At 38.2% G+C, this 19,477-nt stretch overlaps 1 protein-coding gene across 1 annotated transcript; it reads left to right on the forward strand.

The window, feature by feature from the left end:
* Nucleotides 1-9,595: 9,595 nt before the first annotated feature.
* On the forward strand, nucleotides 9,596-18,644 carry LOC107769613 (putative glucan 1,3-alpha-glucosidase). The gene is made up of 6 exons (XM_016588846.2): nucleotides 9,596-11,410; nucleotides 13,074-13,347; nucleotides 13,479-13,614; nucleotides 16,806-17,016; nucleotides 17,395-17,601; nucleotides 18,036-18,644. The coding sequence occupies exons 1-6, from the start codon at nucleotides 9,833-9,835 to the stop codon at nucleotides 18,399-18,401; spliced, it is 2,772 nt and encodes a 923-aa protein (XP_016444332.2). The 5' UTR covers nucleotides 9,596-9,832; the 3' UTR covers nucleotides 18,402-18,644.
* Nucleotides 18,645-19,477: the final 833 nt, after the last annotated feature.

A 19,477-nucleotide genomic window follows, 5' to 3' on the forward strand; every position in this document is an offset into this window, starting at 1 on the left:
ATTAATTTTAAAGATTTTTGGATCAATTTATTGCCTTATTTTATCAAGAAAAACCCAATAATTATTCCCAAAATTGTCATTTTGGCAATTCACTTATTAGATCCTCATATTTATACTAAAATATAGCTAACATAATTTTTGCATAATTTTACAAATTTAGTTACTATTTTTAAAAGCTAAATTGCATATAATTGCAATATTAGCCTATTTTAAGATTTAATTATGTTTATAATTATAAAATTGACTCCAGTATTTTTATTTTTATAATTATATATTATTAATAATTTTAGTACCTTTAATTATTTCCAAAAATTATTTTATTAGTTTTTATAAAATAAATAAGGAAATATGGCTATTTAAATGTTAGCCCATTTGCATTTCAATTTTGGCCATATTGGGCACCCCTAATTGAATCCAATTTTAGATCCCATTACCCGGCCCAAATCCTAAATTTACCCAACCCACGACCCTCTAATAACCCGTCCGGATCCCCCTTTCAATCCCAGCCATTGATCATTTAGATCAACGGCTCATACTCACCCTTTCCTTTTTAATTTCCCAATACCCCCCAAATCCTAATCATTTCTCACCGGTAGCCGCCCCCGGATTCCCCCTCTCCCAAATTCTCTCTCAGAAACCTTAGCCGCCTCCCTCCACTTCCACCCTAAAACCACCGGAATCCATGGCTTCCAAGGACATAGAAGTCCTATACCGGCCTCCTATAACTCCTACATGTTTGGTTACTGAAGTTTCAAGGCCTGACCACAAAGAAGTTTGGCCCAGAGCTTGTTTGATTCGAGTTCTATGGCCACTTCCAGCCTTGCTCCGGCAAGCCATGGCTATTCGAGCCTGATCTCGACTTCTCCTGCTCAGATCAACGACTCTCCAAGCCTTTCTCACCATCTGGTTTCTTTTGAAACCCTAACTTTTGAGGTTCTTCTAATTTCTTTAGATCTATTCTAGATCCGTGTTTTCCCTAAACTTTTGAATGGTTTCTCGAGATTTCTTTCAACAATCTATGCTTTCAAAACCTTTATCTTTCCAATTTAGGATTTTTGTTAAGTTATTTAGATGTTTCTCTGATTTTCTTTTTCTCTTGTGTGTTTCTTCTACTATGTTCCTTATTAGTTTCTTCTACTGTGATTTTTATGTGTCTCTCCTAGTGTGTTCTTACGAGTTCTTCTACTGTGTCTTCCTATGTGTTTATTCTGCTATGTCCGTATGAGTTCTTCTACTGTGTTTCGCATATTGTTCTTTTACTAAGTTTCTCATGAGTTTCCTCTACTGAAAGATGCATGTTAAAGGTCTCAGTTCCTTTCTGAAATCTCTGAACTTGTTTCGTTAGTATCCTTTCCTTATGACTTGTCCTTTCATCTCTACACTCGATTGATGGCAAGAACCCTAGAATTTGGGGATTCATTCGAGTTTTGAGACCATTGGCTATGTGATTTGTTTGTTCTTCATCTCTGAACTTGTTTGATTTAAAAAAAAAACCTAACTTCTTTGTACCTATTTCGAGTTTCTGAAGTTATCTCATCTACTACTCGATTAGGCTTCCAAAGCTTTGTTTCGACCTTTGTTTCTTTATATGGTTTTGATTCCCTATTAAACTCTTCTAAGGTCTATCTACTGGACCCTTTATATGCTATTTGATACTCTATCTCTTCTACATTGCTGAGTTACTGAGACTGACCTATGTGACTACCATGTTCCTATAGTCTACTACTTACTGATTTTGCAATTGCATGACGTTTTTCTTTGTCCTAAATTCAGCCTCGCATACTTGTGTGCTCTTTATATGTGCTGAACTTCTCTCTAAATTGGCTTTCAATTTTTGATTAATTTCAGACTTCCTTTGTGTAAGCCTGATTGATTTCTTTCCTTGTTTGTTGATTTTCCTATTACTTGGTCGAAAATTTTCCTTAGCCTTTCTAACTTGGTTTATTCATGGACCAATAATTACAAATCTCTGACTCCTTGATTTACTATGTACTAATTGATTTTTACCTTATTTATTTAATCATGTATTTCAAAATTCTTCCCTTAAGTAAACTCCTATGTATCTACCCCTAATTGCCTGTTTTGCACAAGATGCTTACTTGATCCCTTTCCTTAAATAATTTTGTTCATTACTGTTTATGTTTAAACTCCTTAATTAAAGGAAGTCTCGTACTAATTGATTTTAATTGATACCCAGTTCCTTAATTATTTTCTTACCTTCTTTCCGCCTGTTTTCACATTATAAATACCTGCTCTTCATTGACACAAATACACCAACACTCATAGTCTTTCTGAACTTATACTCATACTTAAAAGTATTTTCTCTTGTGGCATATTTGCAAGTCCTGCTGCCTGCTTTTCTCTATTTGCTTCTTTGAAACTGGTATGTCCTGATTTAAGGTTTTCAGCACCACAACAATGTGTTTATTTACTACCTTTGTATGCATGTCTACCTACTGCTTCTGTATAGTTCAACACTTATTCTAGCATGCTGAAATTTCTTTCTGCCTATTCTATTATGAATACCAAACCCCTACCCCTATGTGTTCATGCTATGGTTTGAGGCACGGCAATACTGCAAATTATTGTCCATGAATCAAACTTGATCCCCTGGGATCCTAGCCTCTAATAATGTGTGTTCTAGCAGGCTTATAGGTATGTTGGCATTCTCCATTGCTGGGCATGCCTAAAGCCTTCCCTTGCCTAAGCAATAGGCTCTTCACAATTTCCCTATTCCCCTGGACCCTTTATGGGTACTTATTTGTAGCCGTTTCCCTCTCTTTTCCCCCTTTTAGCATTCTGTTCTTCACTTGCACACTTTCTTAGTCTTTAAGTTCTGCCCCCCCCCCCTCTTGTGAGCCTTGTCTTGGGACCCTTTAAGCTCCCTTTGAACTTGGACACTTGAGGGCTGGCCCTTCCACACTGCATTTATCCCTGTTCTAGTAATATATTTGGGTGTGAGCATTGCCCGGAGTCTCATTGAGGCTCTTAGGGAAATTTGACACACTCAAATGGGAGAAAGGCTTTGGATCATGATCTCTTGGAGTTGGTTTACCTCATAACTCAGTGAGGAAGTCAGAATCAGGCTTCCTCTAGTTGTACATTTATTTATATTTTTCTGATGTATTCTTATTCCAGACTGTAATAATTCGTAATAAACTCTTGGGGATGGTTAGTGAAACGGGTGGGTAACTATGTATGCAAAGGGTAGATACCATGTCTATAGGTATTTTGAATTTTGCATATTCAAAATGCATATAGAAATCATGCCTATAGGTCATTTTGAATTCTGCATACCCAATTCTCACATAGATACCATGTCTATAGGTATTTTGAATTCTGCATACTCAAATGCATATAGACACCATGCCTATAGGTCATTCTGAATTCTACATATCTAACTCTTAAATAGAAGTCATGCCTATAGGATTGTTCAATTCTGCGTATTCAATTACACCTAGATACCATGCGCATAGGCCTTAAGCAAAATTCTGCAAACTAGATACCATGTTTGTAGGATTAAACCAGTCTTACGCATCTAGATACTATGCCAATGAGGTTTTTCTGCATTTTTACACCATGTCTACAAGGTTCAAAATCAACAATGCGTAGAGAGCATGCCTATAGGAACTCCTAATCGAATCTGAGCCGCTTCAATCATGTATAGAGCTAAAATTGGTAATAACGGGTACTGTCAGTTGTAGAACTTGTAACCAATTCATTAATACTTGCCTCTCCTTTAACAATCTGATTACCCTTATTTAGCGAGTTTAACCAGTATGTTTTAGACCCTACTATTTCATTGCTTTTCTGAATCCAGTAGATATTATGCCTATAGGATCCTTTGTCCAATGCTTAGGCAAGCCTTATGGTAAAATTATAAGCTGAATCTGTTTCCGTTAATTATTACAATCATCAGTCAGACCTGATTCAGACTTCTTATCTAAGTTATGTAATAAACTAAAACCGCCTCAGTAACCGTCCTTCTTCTTCTATAATAATCAGACCTAAACAGTATGTGTAAGTCATGCTGATTACGTGCTTATTTGTTCAAGGAGGTATATCTGAGCCTCTGCTTGTTATGTGCTTTCCCCCAACTTGCAATACGTGTTTTGTATGTCGCCTTAAAGTTTTTACCATTGAAACTACAAATAAGCCCAGTATCCCTCCCTTTAGGATTAGTAGTCCTAAATGCCCCCGGGACTAATAGGATTGGGGCGGGTAATAGCATGCAATAAGTAAATGAGACCAACCCGCACTTTAAATACCTTAACGGGGTGGGAAGGTAGATATGGATATGATGACCACGCGATAGCATCACATGTAGCCCCTCATTGAGGAGTGATTACCGGACGTTGTGTGGGGTGATCTATATTTTTAGTAAACCTAGGACCCCCTTTCCTTTATTCTTATTTCTTTAACATTTTCATTCCAGAATCCGCTTCCTCAAATTGCTCTTTTAAACTTTGTCTATTTTCAAACCATTATATGTGAAATCCCCTCCTATTTGAGCTTTATTTGTCTATATGTTAATTGTGCCCTAAACTCACAATAATTGTCTGGCCGGGAACCACACTAGTGGATTCTGAGGGGTGCCTAACACCTTCCGCTTGGAATAATTTCAAGCCCTTACCCAATCTATGGTTACTCAAATCAAACCCTCTTGGTGTCCTAATGCACCCTAATCATTAGGTGGCGACTCTTCAAATCAAACCCAATTCCCAAAAGGAATGAGTTGTCCCTCCAAATGTCACAAACCCGATTCCGTGAGGAAAAAGGGGGCGCGACAGCGGTCAGACTTGTCTTTATGACATACCAAGCAAGTCCTCACATATTGAGAACATCATCTTCTATTTGGGACCAATAATAAGCACGACGTAGCAATGCCATGGTTCTTTCCTCTCCAGGTTGGCCTGTCCAAAAAGTGTCATGACATTCCTTCTAAAAGGTTCAATCACCTCCCCTAGGAATATAAAGGCGGTTTCCTTTTGCTCTAAGAAACCCATCCTCCATGTAAACTTCCCAATTTTTACCCATCTCTACAAGGCTGATCAAATATTGAACAGTAGGACATTTGCTAAGCAACACTTGTATTTGACCCTTTATAGTAGTGGCCACTTCGCTTCCCCCCCTCCTCGAGGGCGGCGAGTAGGCACACCGATTCTAAGTCTGCCCTCTAACTCAATGCATCAACAACCTATTTAGTCTTCCCACTTTTGTACTCCAAATTGTAGTTAAACTCGCGAGAAGTTCTTGTCATCTAGCTTGGTGGCCATTCAGCTTTACTTGGGTCATAAAAAGACTGACAACCATGTTTTCTATCTTCACAACGAATGGGGTCCCCAATAAGTAGTGCCTCCAAAAGCTTAGGCGATGTATGAATGCTAATAACTCTTTCTTGCAACATCAACGATGTATGAATGCTAATACAACATCCTTCAACTTACGACTCTCGTAAGAAACATGATGACCTTCTTGCAATAGAACTATGCCTAAGACAAAACCCGAAGCATCAGTCTGCACTTCAAAAGGCATGGCTAAATCAGGAAGGGCCATTACCAGACTACCGGGCATAGCCATTTTTAATGCATCAAAGGCCTCTTGGAGCTTTGGAGACCAATCCCAAGACGTGGCCTTCTTCAAGAGCTTTGTCTGTGGAAAAGCAATTAGTGAGTAGTTTCTCACGAACCGATGATAAAAGTTGCATAGTACAAGGAATTACCTTAGGCCATGGATGTCCTTGGGTAGTGGCCAGTCCATGATACCTGGATCTTTTATTGGTCCATATTGATTCTTCTCTCCTCAATAACATGACCGAGAAAGTCAATCCACTTTGAGCAAAGGTGCATTTAGAACGATTCACATACAATTCATGCTCTATTAGTCGTACTAGGACCATTCGCAAATGATCAAGGTGCTCCGCTAAGGTCTTGCTGTATACCACAATATCATCCAAGTAGACCACCACAAACTCGTCTATGTGTTCCTGGACAACTTGGTTCATCAAAGTGCAAAATGTAGTAGTAGCCCTCATCAAGCCAAATGGCATGACCAAGAAGTCAAACGACCTATACCGGTCACGCAGGTAGTTTTGTGTTCATCACCCTCGGAAATCCTCACTTGCCAATATTCCGTCTTCAGGTCAATCTTGGTAAACAAAGTTACGCCTCCCAGTTTGTCGGATGGGTTCACCATAAATGGAATAGGGTACTTATTCTTCACAGTAATCTTGTTTAGGGCCCAATAGTCAAGAGCCTTAAGGTACACTCATGTGTTTTTTGGAACAACACTAGTGAACCATAAGGAGAATTCGATGGCATAATAATTCCTAAATCAAGTATTTCCTTCAACTATCTCCGAAGCTCTGCGATCTCGGGCTATGAAATTCTATATGGTGCGCGGGCAGGTGGTTTCGCATCTAGCACTAATTCAATCTCGTTATCCACAGTCCTCATTGGCGGCAAGTGCTTAGGAATTTCCTACAGCATTATATCTTCGTATTCCACCAAGAGCTTCTTCAAGGTCATAAGGATGGGATAAGAAGAGCGCTCGATGTCTTCAACACAAAGGGAAGCCAGAAATGTTCCCATCGGGCATCTTTCCTGATATTGTTGGAATAAATCAAGTCTTGGCCCCATTTGCCCCAAACATGAACAACACATCTACAAACGACCGTGGATAGTGTTGGTGTTCCTCAAGAATTCAAAGCCAAGTATCAACTTGAAGTCATCTATGATCGCTACAAACAGATTCATCTTCCCCTCGTAAGGGCCACTTTTGACTTGGACTCCCTTAGCTATCCCTTCAACTGGACGGACTGGAGAGTTGATTGCCTTGACACGACCTTGTCCTTTCTCCATGACAAGACCAAGACACTCCACCTATGTGGAAGATAAGTAATTATGGGTTGCTCCTGTATCCACCATGGCTCAAATAGGTCTGTCATTGGCCCGCATATCAACAAACATCAATTCCTTACTTTTGCTGACATGGCGCTTGCCATCTCCTTTCAGAACCTTCTAAACAACAGGAACAATGGCTTTTTTTCCCGTATACTGGCACTAGAATCGCCCATTTCTTGAGCTACAGAATAGAGGGTATGAGAAAAGGCACCAAGTGGTCCTACTTCCTCTTGTTCCTCATCTACGTCTAGCTCTTCCTCCACTTTCCCCTCTTCCTAAGTTTGTTGGGCGTTCAATTTTTGCTATTAAGTACACTCGGAAGCATTATGCGGACCACCTCACCTAAAACATCCAGATCTTGGCAATGGATTATAAGGACCATTTCCGCGATAATTGTTGTATGATGCAACATTGTTGCTACCATAAAAGGGTTTCTTCACCAGCCCTGATGGCCTGATATTTCACTCGCCACCATAGCTTGGCGTCCCCTTGCAAATACATAGCAGCAGCTTCTACTTTCTTTTCTTCCTCTAATTCCCCAATAGCCTCAAAGTACTATTCGATGTCGAAGATAAAGTTCTCGAACTCCTTGGCATCTCGAGCACCACAATAGGTTTTTGGTTTAGGTATCTTAATCGTGTGTGGTAGGGGTGCGAGGTTCATTATACCTCCACCTAAATTATCACCTCATCCTCAGAGTAGGCTTTGTAGTGCACCTTGGAAAACGTTGAACCAACCAGTCAAGTTGTCGATGTCTTGTTGCATCGCTGCCTTCGTGGACGCATCTTCAATCCTTTGGTCTAAGTTATTAGCTGGCTCTTAGCGAAGCACCTCAATCGTGTGCCGATCACTCTTAGAGTATCGACTCATGTTTGTGATGTCACCTTCGGCCTGCCGCATCTTGTGGTCCAGGTCGTCAAACCTTTCTTCTATACTGGCCCTCAGACTGGGCACAATATCATTGAGACATCTCAATCCTCTGATTGCCTCTTCCATATTCGCAATGCAGTCTGTATTAGTTCTCTGACCAACCATGATCAACACTAGTATCTATCACAATATTTTTCCCTCGTACGATAGACAACCTAGGGTCTGATACCAACTGTTACACGGCGCATTCCTTAGAGGTCTTAGAAGGGCGATGTGAAGTAAAGTAACCGACTTTCATATGATTACTTTCCGCCAAACGAAGGTCCCCTCTACACGCTAGACTAGACTGTTAGTGCCGTGCGGGAAAACCAATGTCAAGATCACAATTTGCTTCGAGAGGATTGAATGAAAGCTTGCTTGTATTAACAAGGCAACAAACAACAATAATTACAAGCTTGCTTGTCACTAATTTTTTTCACATTGTTTTTACCTTATAATCCATCAAAATCATAAATTAAACATCTAAATGTTCTAATTTTAATGGTAGAGACTACACGAGTTACCTTGAAATAAGGCTCACAAACTGTTGATCTTGGGGCTTGAAGAACCCTTTCAATCCTTGAAGAAAACCTAGGATTTTAGATTAAATAGACGTTAAACAATATTAACGTGTCACACAAGCAGAACTGACTAGGTTATAATATTATTAGAGCTGTCAGTACGGGCTAGCCTAGCCCAACCCAGCCCAAACCTCGTGGGCTTTTAAATTTGGTGGGCTAGGGCGGGCCGACCCTCCATCTATATGGGCTTTAAAATGGCCAGCCCAACCCAGCCCTAAGAGGGTCGGGGGCTAAGGCGGGTCGGTCCTTCAATTTTTTTAGAAAAAAATATTTCTCCAAATCTTTAGATATTTTTTCGTGATATAATCTCTTGATCATATGACGACTTCAGTTTATTTAGAGTGTACAAGAATCTTGATATTTGACAAGGAATCTCGTAATTGAAATGCAAATTCTCTATATTTCTAGCTCATCTTTTTTTAACGTTACATGAATATTTTTAGAACTTTTCTTTCACTTTTCTTAGGTTCAGGAATTGCTTCAATAAGTTTTATATGTTAAGGTTTTTTAATTTAGGTGTAACATTGTTTGTCGATTTCATCATTATAGTCCATGAAATTTTTAAAACTCATGATAATTACTAGTATTGTCAAATTTTTTTGGCTATTAAAACTTGACCTTTTTCTATACCGAAGAGCCATTTAATAATTAATAATATATTAAAGTAACCAAACTGATCATTGGCCACTTAGAATAATATTTCTTTTGAAAAAAAATATTATTGGCCACTTAAAACTTTCATAGTTCGTTGTTAATTAAGCAAAAGAAAACTAATCTTGTCGTACTACGTGCATATCAAAAATATAAATTCTAATTGATATGGAAGGGTAAATGAGCAATCTAAGGTTAGTTAGTGGGGATTATAGTTAATATTTTTTTTTGTTTTTACTTTTTTTAAATATTTAAATTTGAATATAATTCATTTTGGCCCACGGGCCGGCCCAAGCCCAGCCTTGGTCAAGCCTCTAGGGCCAGGGCGGACTTATAAGCCTCAGTTTTAAATGAGCTCAAAAAATTTCAACCCAGTTCTACCCAAGTAGCAGACTGGGTTGGGCTGGCCTCACGGGCCAAGCCCATTTTGACGGCTCTAAATATTATACCTCTTATCTCATTTTTAGTCCAATAAATCAACTATGAATTAAGTAATTTTATTATTATTTAATTATAAATATTATAATCCCATAATTATAATCGCGTAATTATATTGTTAGAGATCTTATTTCCCAACCAGATGACCCTTCACAGCTTTCTCAAAGACATATTTTTTCCATTTCCTTCAGCGGGCAAGTTTCCAAACAAGTGCCGAATATACAGAGTGCAAAGTACTGTACACTACACAAGGGCAATAATATACGTACCACAGCAGCATCCATTTCTAGGTTGCTGAGTTCTTCTCGATCTTCTATGATATCTTTCCGCATTTGATCTCGAATTGCAACCATGAGAGCTCCACCTCTCCTCTATCCCCTCCTCCTCCTCCTCCTCCTCCTCTTGGCCACCTCTGCCTACTCCTGGAAAAAAGAGGAGTTTCGAAATTGCAACCAAACCCCATTTTGCAAACGCGCCCGTTCCCGAAAACACGGATCGTGCAATCTACGCGCCACTGATGTGTCCATCTCCGATGGGGATCTTATAGCCAAGCTTGTCCACAAAGAAGAAAACCCAGAAAGCGAACAGCCCAATAAGCCTTTGGTCCTCACTCTTTCGGCCTACCAAGATGGTGTGATGAGGGTGAAAATCGATGAAGATCAAAATTTGAATCGGCCCAAGAAAAGATTTGAAGTTCCTGAGGTGATTGAGGAAGATTTCTTGAACAAGAAGCTGTGGTTAACGAGAGTGAAGGAGGAGGAAATCGACGGTGTTTCCTCTGTTGTTTACTTGTCTGATGGGTATGAAGGGGTGTTGAGACATGACCCATTTGAGGTCTTTGTGAGAGAGAAAAGTAGTGGGAAGAGAGTGTTGTCCATTAACTCAAATGGGTTGTTTGATTTTGAACAGTTGAGGGAGAAGAAAGAAGGGGATGATTGGGAGGAGAAGTTTAGGAGTCATACTGATACTAGGCCTTTTGGTCCACAATCTGTTAGTTTTGATGTTTCCTTTTATGGTGCAGATTATGTTTATGGCATTCCTGAACATGCTACTAGTTTTGCTTTGAAACCAACTAGGGGCCCCGATATGGAGGAATTTTCAGAGCCTTATAGGTTGTTTAATCTTGACGTGTTTGAGTATCTTCACGAATCACCTTTTGGGCTTTATGGTTCCATACCTTTCATGATTTCGCACGGGAAAGCCAGGGGTAGCTCGGGTTTTTTCTGGTTGAATGCTGCTGAAATGCAGATTGATGTATTGGGATCTGGTTGGAATTCCAATGAGTCTTCGAATATAATGTTGCCCTCGGACAAGCAAAGGATTGATACTTTGTGGATGAATGAGGCTGGTGTAGTGGATACATTCTTTTTCATTGGTCCTGGACCAAAGGATGTGGTTAGGCAGTATACTAGTGTAACGGGGAGGCCATCTATGCCACAGTTATTCGCGACTGCATACCATCAATGTAGATGGAATTACAGAGACGAGGAAGATGTTTATAATGTTGATTCAAAATTTGATGAGCATGACATTCCCTATGATGTCTTGTGGCTTGATATCGAGCACACGGATGGGAAGAAGTACTTTACTTGGGATAGGGTGTTGTTTCCTAACCCAGAAGAAATGCAGAATAAGTTGGCCGCGAAGGGTAGGCACATGGTTACCATTGTGGATCCTCATATAAAGAGGGATGAGTCTTACCATATACACAAGGAGGCCTCCGAAAAGGGCTACTATGTTAAGGATGCTACTGGTAAGGATTATGATGGATGGTGTTGGCCCGGTTCCTCATCATATGTTGACTTGCTGAATCCCGAGATTAGGTCATGGTGGAGTGACAAATTCTCACTTGATAGCTACACTGGCTCAACTCAGTATTTACACATTTGGAATGACATGAATGAGCCTTCCGTCTTCAATGGGCCAGAGGTATATAATTTGCCTGTGATTATTTTGTTTCTTTGTTTTTGGTGCTTTTCCATTATGCTGGGACAGCATTCATATTAGATTATTCTGCTTTTGTGCATATTCACACTTATAGTATTTTCGTTGATAGAAGAATAGATTGCTTATACCTGTCTCTGAAATTCTACAAGGGTAGACTGTCTTGCAGTTTTCAAGAATGCAGTTAATTTTGTCAGATTTCACTTGCTACTGTCCACGTCTCAGGATCCTTTTTATTATAAAAGAATAGTATAATTATATTAAGTTTTCCCCTTAAAGGCACACATTCACAATATTCTATTTGAAGAATTTTCAAGAATCTCCATTACATGTGTGTTTTGCATTTGCAAGAATGTCAAGTAGGTGCATCTAAACAAAACAACAAACTTGTCCACGGAATGGTGGAACACGTCTTCAAGGAGGTCAATTAGGAAAGACAAAGGCCCCAAGATAGAAGCATTCTCTTGGAGTTGATACAACATATGTTGTGGTGGACTGGTGGTCGAGAGTAAAAAGGTGGAAATGTCGATCGACGACTCCATGTTCTGATTTACAACAAAACTAACTAGGCAGAAATTTATTTAATAAAGGAACAAACTTCCTGCAGAGGCATGTTTCATGCTTAATCCAAAGGATCAACATTACACTGCCAGTAGTTAAGTACCAATTTTTTCCTTTATGCCTTCGATTTTTTCACCGTGACAGTCAATGAATTTTTATTTTGGTAAAGCGAATCAACACTTTCCCTACCAAATCATTAGCTCCGTATTATTCTCCAGTTTGGCAAAGCCAATCAGCTGAAATTGAACTCATTGGTACTCCTTACTCGCTCTAGTCTGGTGCCTAGTTGCTCCGACATGGCAGTTAAGGTGCCGCACCCGTGTTGACACGACACGGGCGTGGGTATGGGATTTGTACTGTATTTGGTCAAGCAATGGGTACTTTGACCACGACGGACGTAAAAATTCGAGACGGGATACAATTTGATTCCTGAAATCAGAACCAAAACTATGTTAAATTTGAAGAAAATAGCATACCTTACCGAGGAAATCAATCCTTTACTTATCTATAACTTGAGAATAAAAAAGAAATCCACGTCCACAAAATTTCTCATAATTTAGAGATATTTATATATTTTTGAATTATTTTAGCCGAATCCCTGCACCCGTATCCGTACTAGATCCGTATCCCCGAATCTTAGAATTTACATCTCGAACGATCCGACCTCTAGATCCGCACTCGTGTCGGACACCCGCACCCCTGTCCAAGCAACTTAGGTTGCCTTGACTTAGCTTTTGTAATTACATAATTCCGTAACTTGTATAAATGCTACAATGAAGTTCTGAAAGTTATGATTCTGAGCGTATCCCTGAATGTGTGAAAAAGAAATTGGAGATGTTTCATATAAGAAAAAGAATTGACCCTGGGCAAGAAGTGCTTCAGTCTGAAAACTACCATTCATGCTAGTACTTGATATAATGATTTGATGTTGGCCAATGTTTCTCTGATAAAGAACTTCAAATTAATTAATTTTCAGGGATGAGCTTCTCAGAATATATAACAAGTTTGATATTTTACTCAACTATGATTGGGACGGCCAAGTAGATATATAGATGGCGTTGAAAATTTCTTGTTTTCTCATTGCCAGGTAACAATGCCAAGAGATGCTTTACATCATGGAGGAGTTGAGCACAGGGAGTTGCACAATGCATATGGTTACTATTTCCAGATGGCAACATCCAATGGGCTTCTAAAGCGCGGAGATGGAAAAGATAGGCCTTTTGTTTTGGGAAGGGCCTTCTTTGCCGGAAGTCAAAGATATGGAGCAATTTGGACTGGAGATAATACAGCTGAATGGGAACACTTGAGGGTTTCAGTCCCCATGGTGTTAACTCTTAGCATCTCCGGAATAGTATTTTCTGGTTAGTTACTATCCTCTTTTTGGGGTATTTACCTTATCAAGAAGGAAAAAAAAACCTCTTTTGGGGGTGGATGACTAGGTAACTATAAGTTTCTCTTTTTCTTAAATGCTGTACACCTTCTTATTTTACAGGTGCGGATGTTGGTGGATTTTTTGGCAATCCTGAGACTGAGCTGTTAGTTCGCTGGTATCAACTAGGTGCCTACTATCCCTTCTTCCGGGGGCATGCACATCATGACACCAAAAGACGGGAACCTTGGTTATTTGGGTATGATTCTTCGATTTTAATATTAAAAAGTTGTTAATACAAGAGTGATATGTCTTTTTCTCTATGTTCAATAATTTCATATATTTGTCTTTCATTTCTTCACTTTTTCTGTGATCCTTATTCACCACGAAGTTATCATGTATGTTTCTCATTCTGTATGCTAGATTACCGTGTCTAAGGTTGTAAGAAGTTCAAGCTCTCTATACTTGACTCCAATTTGGCATAAAGCGTAAAAAATATATTTTGAATGTTTATATAATTTCTTCAAGTATGACATAATAACTAATAGGTAATGATATTAAACAAGTATAAACAAATTAACAATATTAGTAGCAGTACTACAAAAATAAACTATCCCAGTAATGTGATAGATAAGAGAATCATTTCTTATGACGGTAGTGTCCGAGCCAGCTTGAAGAGATAAGAGATTCATAACAACAAGGAAAAAGCTAAAAGGCTCAGAAATAAAATATTAGTCCCCCCGTCCCAATTTATGTGCATTGTTTGACTTGGCATAGAGTTTAAGAAAGAACGAAAGATTTTTGAAAATTATGGTCTAAAAAAGCTTTACATATTTGTGTGGCTAGAAATCATCTCATTAAGGGTAAAATGAGGATTTTAAAGTTAAAATTGTTTCTAATTATAGAAAAGTGATATTCTCTTTGGGACGGACTAAAAGGGATAAAGTGACACATAAATTGGGACATAAGGAGTAATTGTTAGTCCTGTTCATTGGACCTGAAGTAGTCATTTGTTTCTCCATATGACTTGAGCTTGAATGTCATGAGCGAAACTCCTACTTTCAAGAATATAAATTTGGGAGAATAATAAAAAATAGTAATATAAATTTGCGAATTCATTGCCAGCTTAGAATTCAAGTAATTGCAAAGGCGAAAATTCACTTAAAATTCTAGTAACTATCAAAAGTGGACGTTGCACCTAAAGGTGTGCCTAGGAGAGTGGGTGAAAACCTTGAAGAAGAGGGTTCAAATCTCAACAAAGACAAAAATTGCTAGGTGATTTTTTCCTATCTGTCTGGGTCGTGGTGCGTTGATGGGAGGTAGCAGGTGCACACAAGCTGGCTCGGACACCACTGTTATGGAAAAAAAACTAGCAAAAGTGGAACCTCTAGCAAAAGTGGAAGCTCTGAGATGCATGTGGACCATCTAGAAAGAGAAATCTTGAAGTATTTGAAGGGATTGAAAATAATTTTGTATCGAGAAGTAGCATATATGTTTATGTAGGATTTTGGAGCATATGAGAGGTCAATTAGCTTAGATGTTGGTTGCTCTTTGTAGAGAATCATATTTTATCTGAAATTCACTTCCTGAAACTTCTACCTTGTGCATATCCTTAGAATGTGAGATTTTTTCCTTTAGGTCAGTAAAATCATTACATTATTAAAAGAAAAATCTATGAATCCTCAGATCTTTGATGAATCATGTGATGTGACTAGCCCATGAATGGGTATGTTAGGTGCTTCCCCTTGTTTAGAGGTGTTTAAACTTTGGAAAAGATGGCGTGGATAGGTGTCTGGAAAGATGATATTCTTTTTGTATATCTAATTGGTTAAGTACTGGAGTAGCTGAAGGTCAGTTGAAATATTTCGAATGAAAGATGCTACGAATCATTGCATGTTTTTCATCATCTTGGGCTTCTGAAATGGTCCCTTAAAGTACAAAAACAGAATTGATCAGATAAAAGAAACGGAGGGAGATTGTAGAGATTTATCTGGAGATCTTGGCCTTGCTCAATAGTACCTCTAGCTCAGTCATCAAAATTTTGAAGTATCAATTCTTTTATTCATAATACCACAATAAGCGTAATATGCCTATCCAAATGATTGATAGTCCCTATGTCATAGTTTTCCTAGCACTCCTTTTAGCTGCCTAAGATAATTTGCTGCTTACTTAAAACAGAGCTGCTCTTTGTTCTCCTTGCAGTAGGTGCTAAGATTTTCTAAGAGCACCAATTGGGTTCGTTTGTGTTTTGTTCTTTTTCCTTGGAAGAACATTACTTAAAACTCAAACTGATTAAATGACTCCTAGCCATCCTTGGCTTACATAGCTTACAACTGAGTGGTCGCTTGCTTATAAGTAATAAGCTCACTAACAATTTGTACCGACTTGGAAAATGATAAAATATGCATGTCACCTAGAACAACTCTTCTTAACGAGTTAGGAAATGAATATTTTGTTATGAAGTACCTACAAGATTCATTGACATATTTCAAAAGAAAAAGTAACAATAGAAATTAGACGTATTAACAACTAAAAGTAGGTAATTGGCCCTACTAGCTTGGAATTGAAACGCAATAGTAATTATTGAAACAACTAATAACCATTCACACTAAGTTTGACTTCATCACTGGGATTATGTGGACCGTCTCCGCATGAACATTTCAGCTTATCCATAGCTAAGCTCTATTGGGTGGACAATTACTTTTTTAAAATAGCAACAGATTCCTAACAATTCAACAAGGGAATAAACGATTTAACTATATGCGATATACCTGTTGGGATGAATTAAAGATCATGTATTAGATTTGATCTTAGCCTATCTAAGGTTTACCATCTATCCAATGTCGCCACCTGATCCAGTATCGTGACGTAGTTAACCATTACCTGATAATCCAATCATCTTCATGATTGCAACAAGTTTGTAAGGTTAAGTAGATAGCTTACAAGACAAAGAGGTCCTATAAATACTTCACTTCTATGAATAGGTTCAAGGAATCAAAGCTATGCATGTGTTTCTACCATATTAGGTGGTAAGTTGTGTGAAATGGGAACATATAGGTATCTCCAATAAGGTTAGAGATGAGGACAAGGAGCCATTGCATTGTAACACGAAATCAATGGAGTCATGGAATGATGAACAATTGAATCATGAATGGTGGGATTAGTTCCATGTGGCACTATTTGAGTGAAGTTTCTATCAATGGGTCTTGTAGGTAGTTTCCCAATAAAATATCAAATTGTTAACACGTAGCATCTGGTGGTCCTGTATCAGTTCTCGATGCATGCTTATATTCAAGGAAATATATGGTCTCATATGGATTTGTGCAAGACAATGTATGCATTTAAATGTTTAAGTAGTTCTTTTTGTTGTTCATATAATAGGTTGGGCTTAGGACCTACACATGTTACATAAGATCTCATTATTAATAAAGGTTGTTATGTCCATTACAGAGAAAGAAATACACAATTGATGAGGGAAGCGATACATGTTCGTTACATGTATCTCCCCTATTTCTACACACTTTTTAGAGAAGCAAACTCAAGTGGTACACCAGTTGCTCGTCCACTTTGGATGGAGTTCCCTGGAGACGAAAAATCTTTTAGCAATGATGAGGCTTTCATGATTGGAAATGGTCTTCTGGTGCAAGGAATTTATACGGAGGTTCTGTTCTAACTAAACAACTGCTCTCTCCAGTTTCTGTGACACTTTTGCCATTTTTGGACAATCTTAAATGTTTGACACCATTCTAATTCTTGTACAACTTTCAAGAATTTAAATACATTAAACTATTCACAACTTAACTTTGATATGATGATTGTTGTCTTTTTAACCACAACTATAGTATTCTCTTCCATCATCACTAATGTATTATGCAAGTTAAATTAACATCTTAAACGTTGTGCCTAGTCAAACACTGTCACATAAAATGAAATGAAGGGGGTAACTCATTTTCTTTCTCTGCAGGGGTGTTCTTTTCTTGAATCAGCTTCATCTCTTTTCTCTATTACTAAAACTGAAAATTCATATCTTTCCATGCAGCGAGCGAAACATGTTTCTGTCTATTTACCAGGGGATGAATCCTGGTATGATTTGAGAAGCGGATTTGCTTACAAAGGAGGTCAAACACACAAGTATGAGGTTTCAGAAGATAGTGTTCCCTCTTTCCAAAGGGCTGGAACCATCATACCAAGAAAAGATCGTCTCCGTCGGAGTTCGACGCAGATGGAAAATGATCCTTATACTCTGGTAACATCTATATCTTGAATCCATTGGAACACATTAACGTAAATCTAATCTTTGCTGCATCTGTTCTTTAACTGATATGTTTTTCATTGTAAATCCGAAAGTCCTGGCATTTAAGCACATAACTAGACTGAATGAAGAACGGGCTCACCAATGACTTGTCTTCCTTCTTGTCCAATTTCAGTGCGTTTTCCTTTTGAATCCAAAATCTTGCATCTAATGAAAACTAGCTTTGCCAAACATGGAATTCTCCAACGAGCATTTTGCGTTAATTTGTATAGTCATGCCATGACATCAATGAACTAGTGGTCTCAGCTTACACTTTGCTATTTTTGTGACTTAGTACCCCATCTTGGTGCTCTCAAAAGATAAAGAAAAAAGTTAAATCCCCGAAGGCTTGTTAGCATCTTTAACATCCAGCATCTTTTATACCGCAGGTTATATCTCTTAATAGTTCCCAAGCAGCTGAAGGTGAGCTCTATATCGATGATGGGAAGAGTTTTGAGTTCAAACAAGGTGCCTTTATTCATCGGTTTTTCACATTCTCGAATGGAAAGCTTACATCTTCAAATGCCGCGCCTTCTTCAGCTGGAAATGACAGATTTTCTTCCGAGTGCACCGTAGAGAGGATAATCTTGCTAGGATTGTCTCCTGGAGCAACAACTGCCCTTGTTGAACCAGGAAACAGGAAAGTGGAAATTGAGCTCGGGCCACTCTTCATTCAAGGAAATCGAGGATCTGTTCTTACCATCCGCAAGCCTAATGTGCGTATTGCAGATGATTGGTCGATCCAAATTTTGTAATAAGTTGCTACTTGCTGGTTATCATTAAGTCTACATTCTCCCTACATCTTATATTTGGTTGGACCAGCAAATAGAGTAATTTCTGACTACGAAGAAGATTTTAACATTAGTGAAGATCATTTTACAGGAATAGTTTGAAGCTGATCCTTTGTTGAGTCATCAGATTTTTCAGTATGGAATTAGGAGCCATGTCTCTGAATTCTCTGATCCTAGTTTGGTAATTTAAGACTAACTCTCAGCCAATATCTAGTATCTCCTATATAATTTTTCCATAAAATGGTAACTGAAGTGGTGTATACTATTGGTCGTTTGGTTGCTAGTATATGGTGTTATAATACTTGCATAAACACCAATGTTAGCAATGCAATATTTGGTTAGCATTTGTGATACTTGCAAATAATTCAGCGTTTACAATGCAATGAGAAATTAATAAAATAATTTGATATGAATATTTTATTTGGAGGTTCATTTACTCCTTAGAAAAAGAAGAAACCAATTTATAGGCTCAAATTGATAATTTGAAATAACTAAACCGATTAATTCAATAATCATACAACTCGAGCTTATTTGGTTTGAGTTTGAATTATAATTTCTTGCCATGCATCACATTTTAAGCTTCCATAATTTTGGCCTTCATAGGTGGTGTCATAAGAGAAACATTATTTTGAGATTATTAATAAGTCCTAAATATGAGTGTGTGGATCAGTTCGTAAGCATTGGCGTCATCAAACATTATTTTGAATTATCGAAAGAAGACAAAAAGAGGGAAAATAGAGAGGTGGGGTCAGAAAATTGTTTGAAAATGTTAAGAGTTATTAGACAACTCAGAAAAACTATCAAAATCTTCTAGGATGTCTGTCCAAAATATTTTATTTGTAACCAGAGGAACTATCAAAATCTTCGCATTGTTAAAAAGCTTTTTCTTCACAGCTTCTTTGGCCAACAGATCTACCACACTATTCTGTTCCGTGAATATGTGCTTGACCACTAGATTCTCCGGCCTTTGCATCAAGTGCCTGCATTTAACAAGAATTAATAAGTTCATAAACCATGATTGATCATTCCTATTACCTCAG

Source organism: Nicotiana tabacum, chromosome 11, assembly GCF_000715075.1.
Source record: "Nicotiana tabacum cultivar K326 chromosome 11, ASM71507v2, whole genome shotgun sequence".
Classification (NCBI taxonomy): Eukaryota; Viridiplantae; Streptophyta; class Magnoliopsida; order Solanales; family Solanaceae; genus Nicotiana; species Nicotiana tabacum.

Coding starts and splice junctions, on each gene's coding strand:
- LOC107769613 (XM_016588846.2), top strand. CDS start 9,833: ATGAGAGCTCCACCTCTCCTCTATCCCCTCCTCCTCCTCCTCCTCCTC. Junction 11,411..13,073: donor CCGTCTTCAATGGGCCAGAG/GTATATAATTTG, acceptor TCTCATTGCCAG/GTAACAATGCCAAGAGATGC. Junction 13,615..16,805: donor CGGGAACCTTGGTTATTTGG/GTATGATTCTTC, acceptor TGTCCATTACAG/AGAAAGAAATACACAATTGA.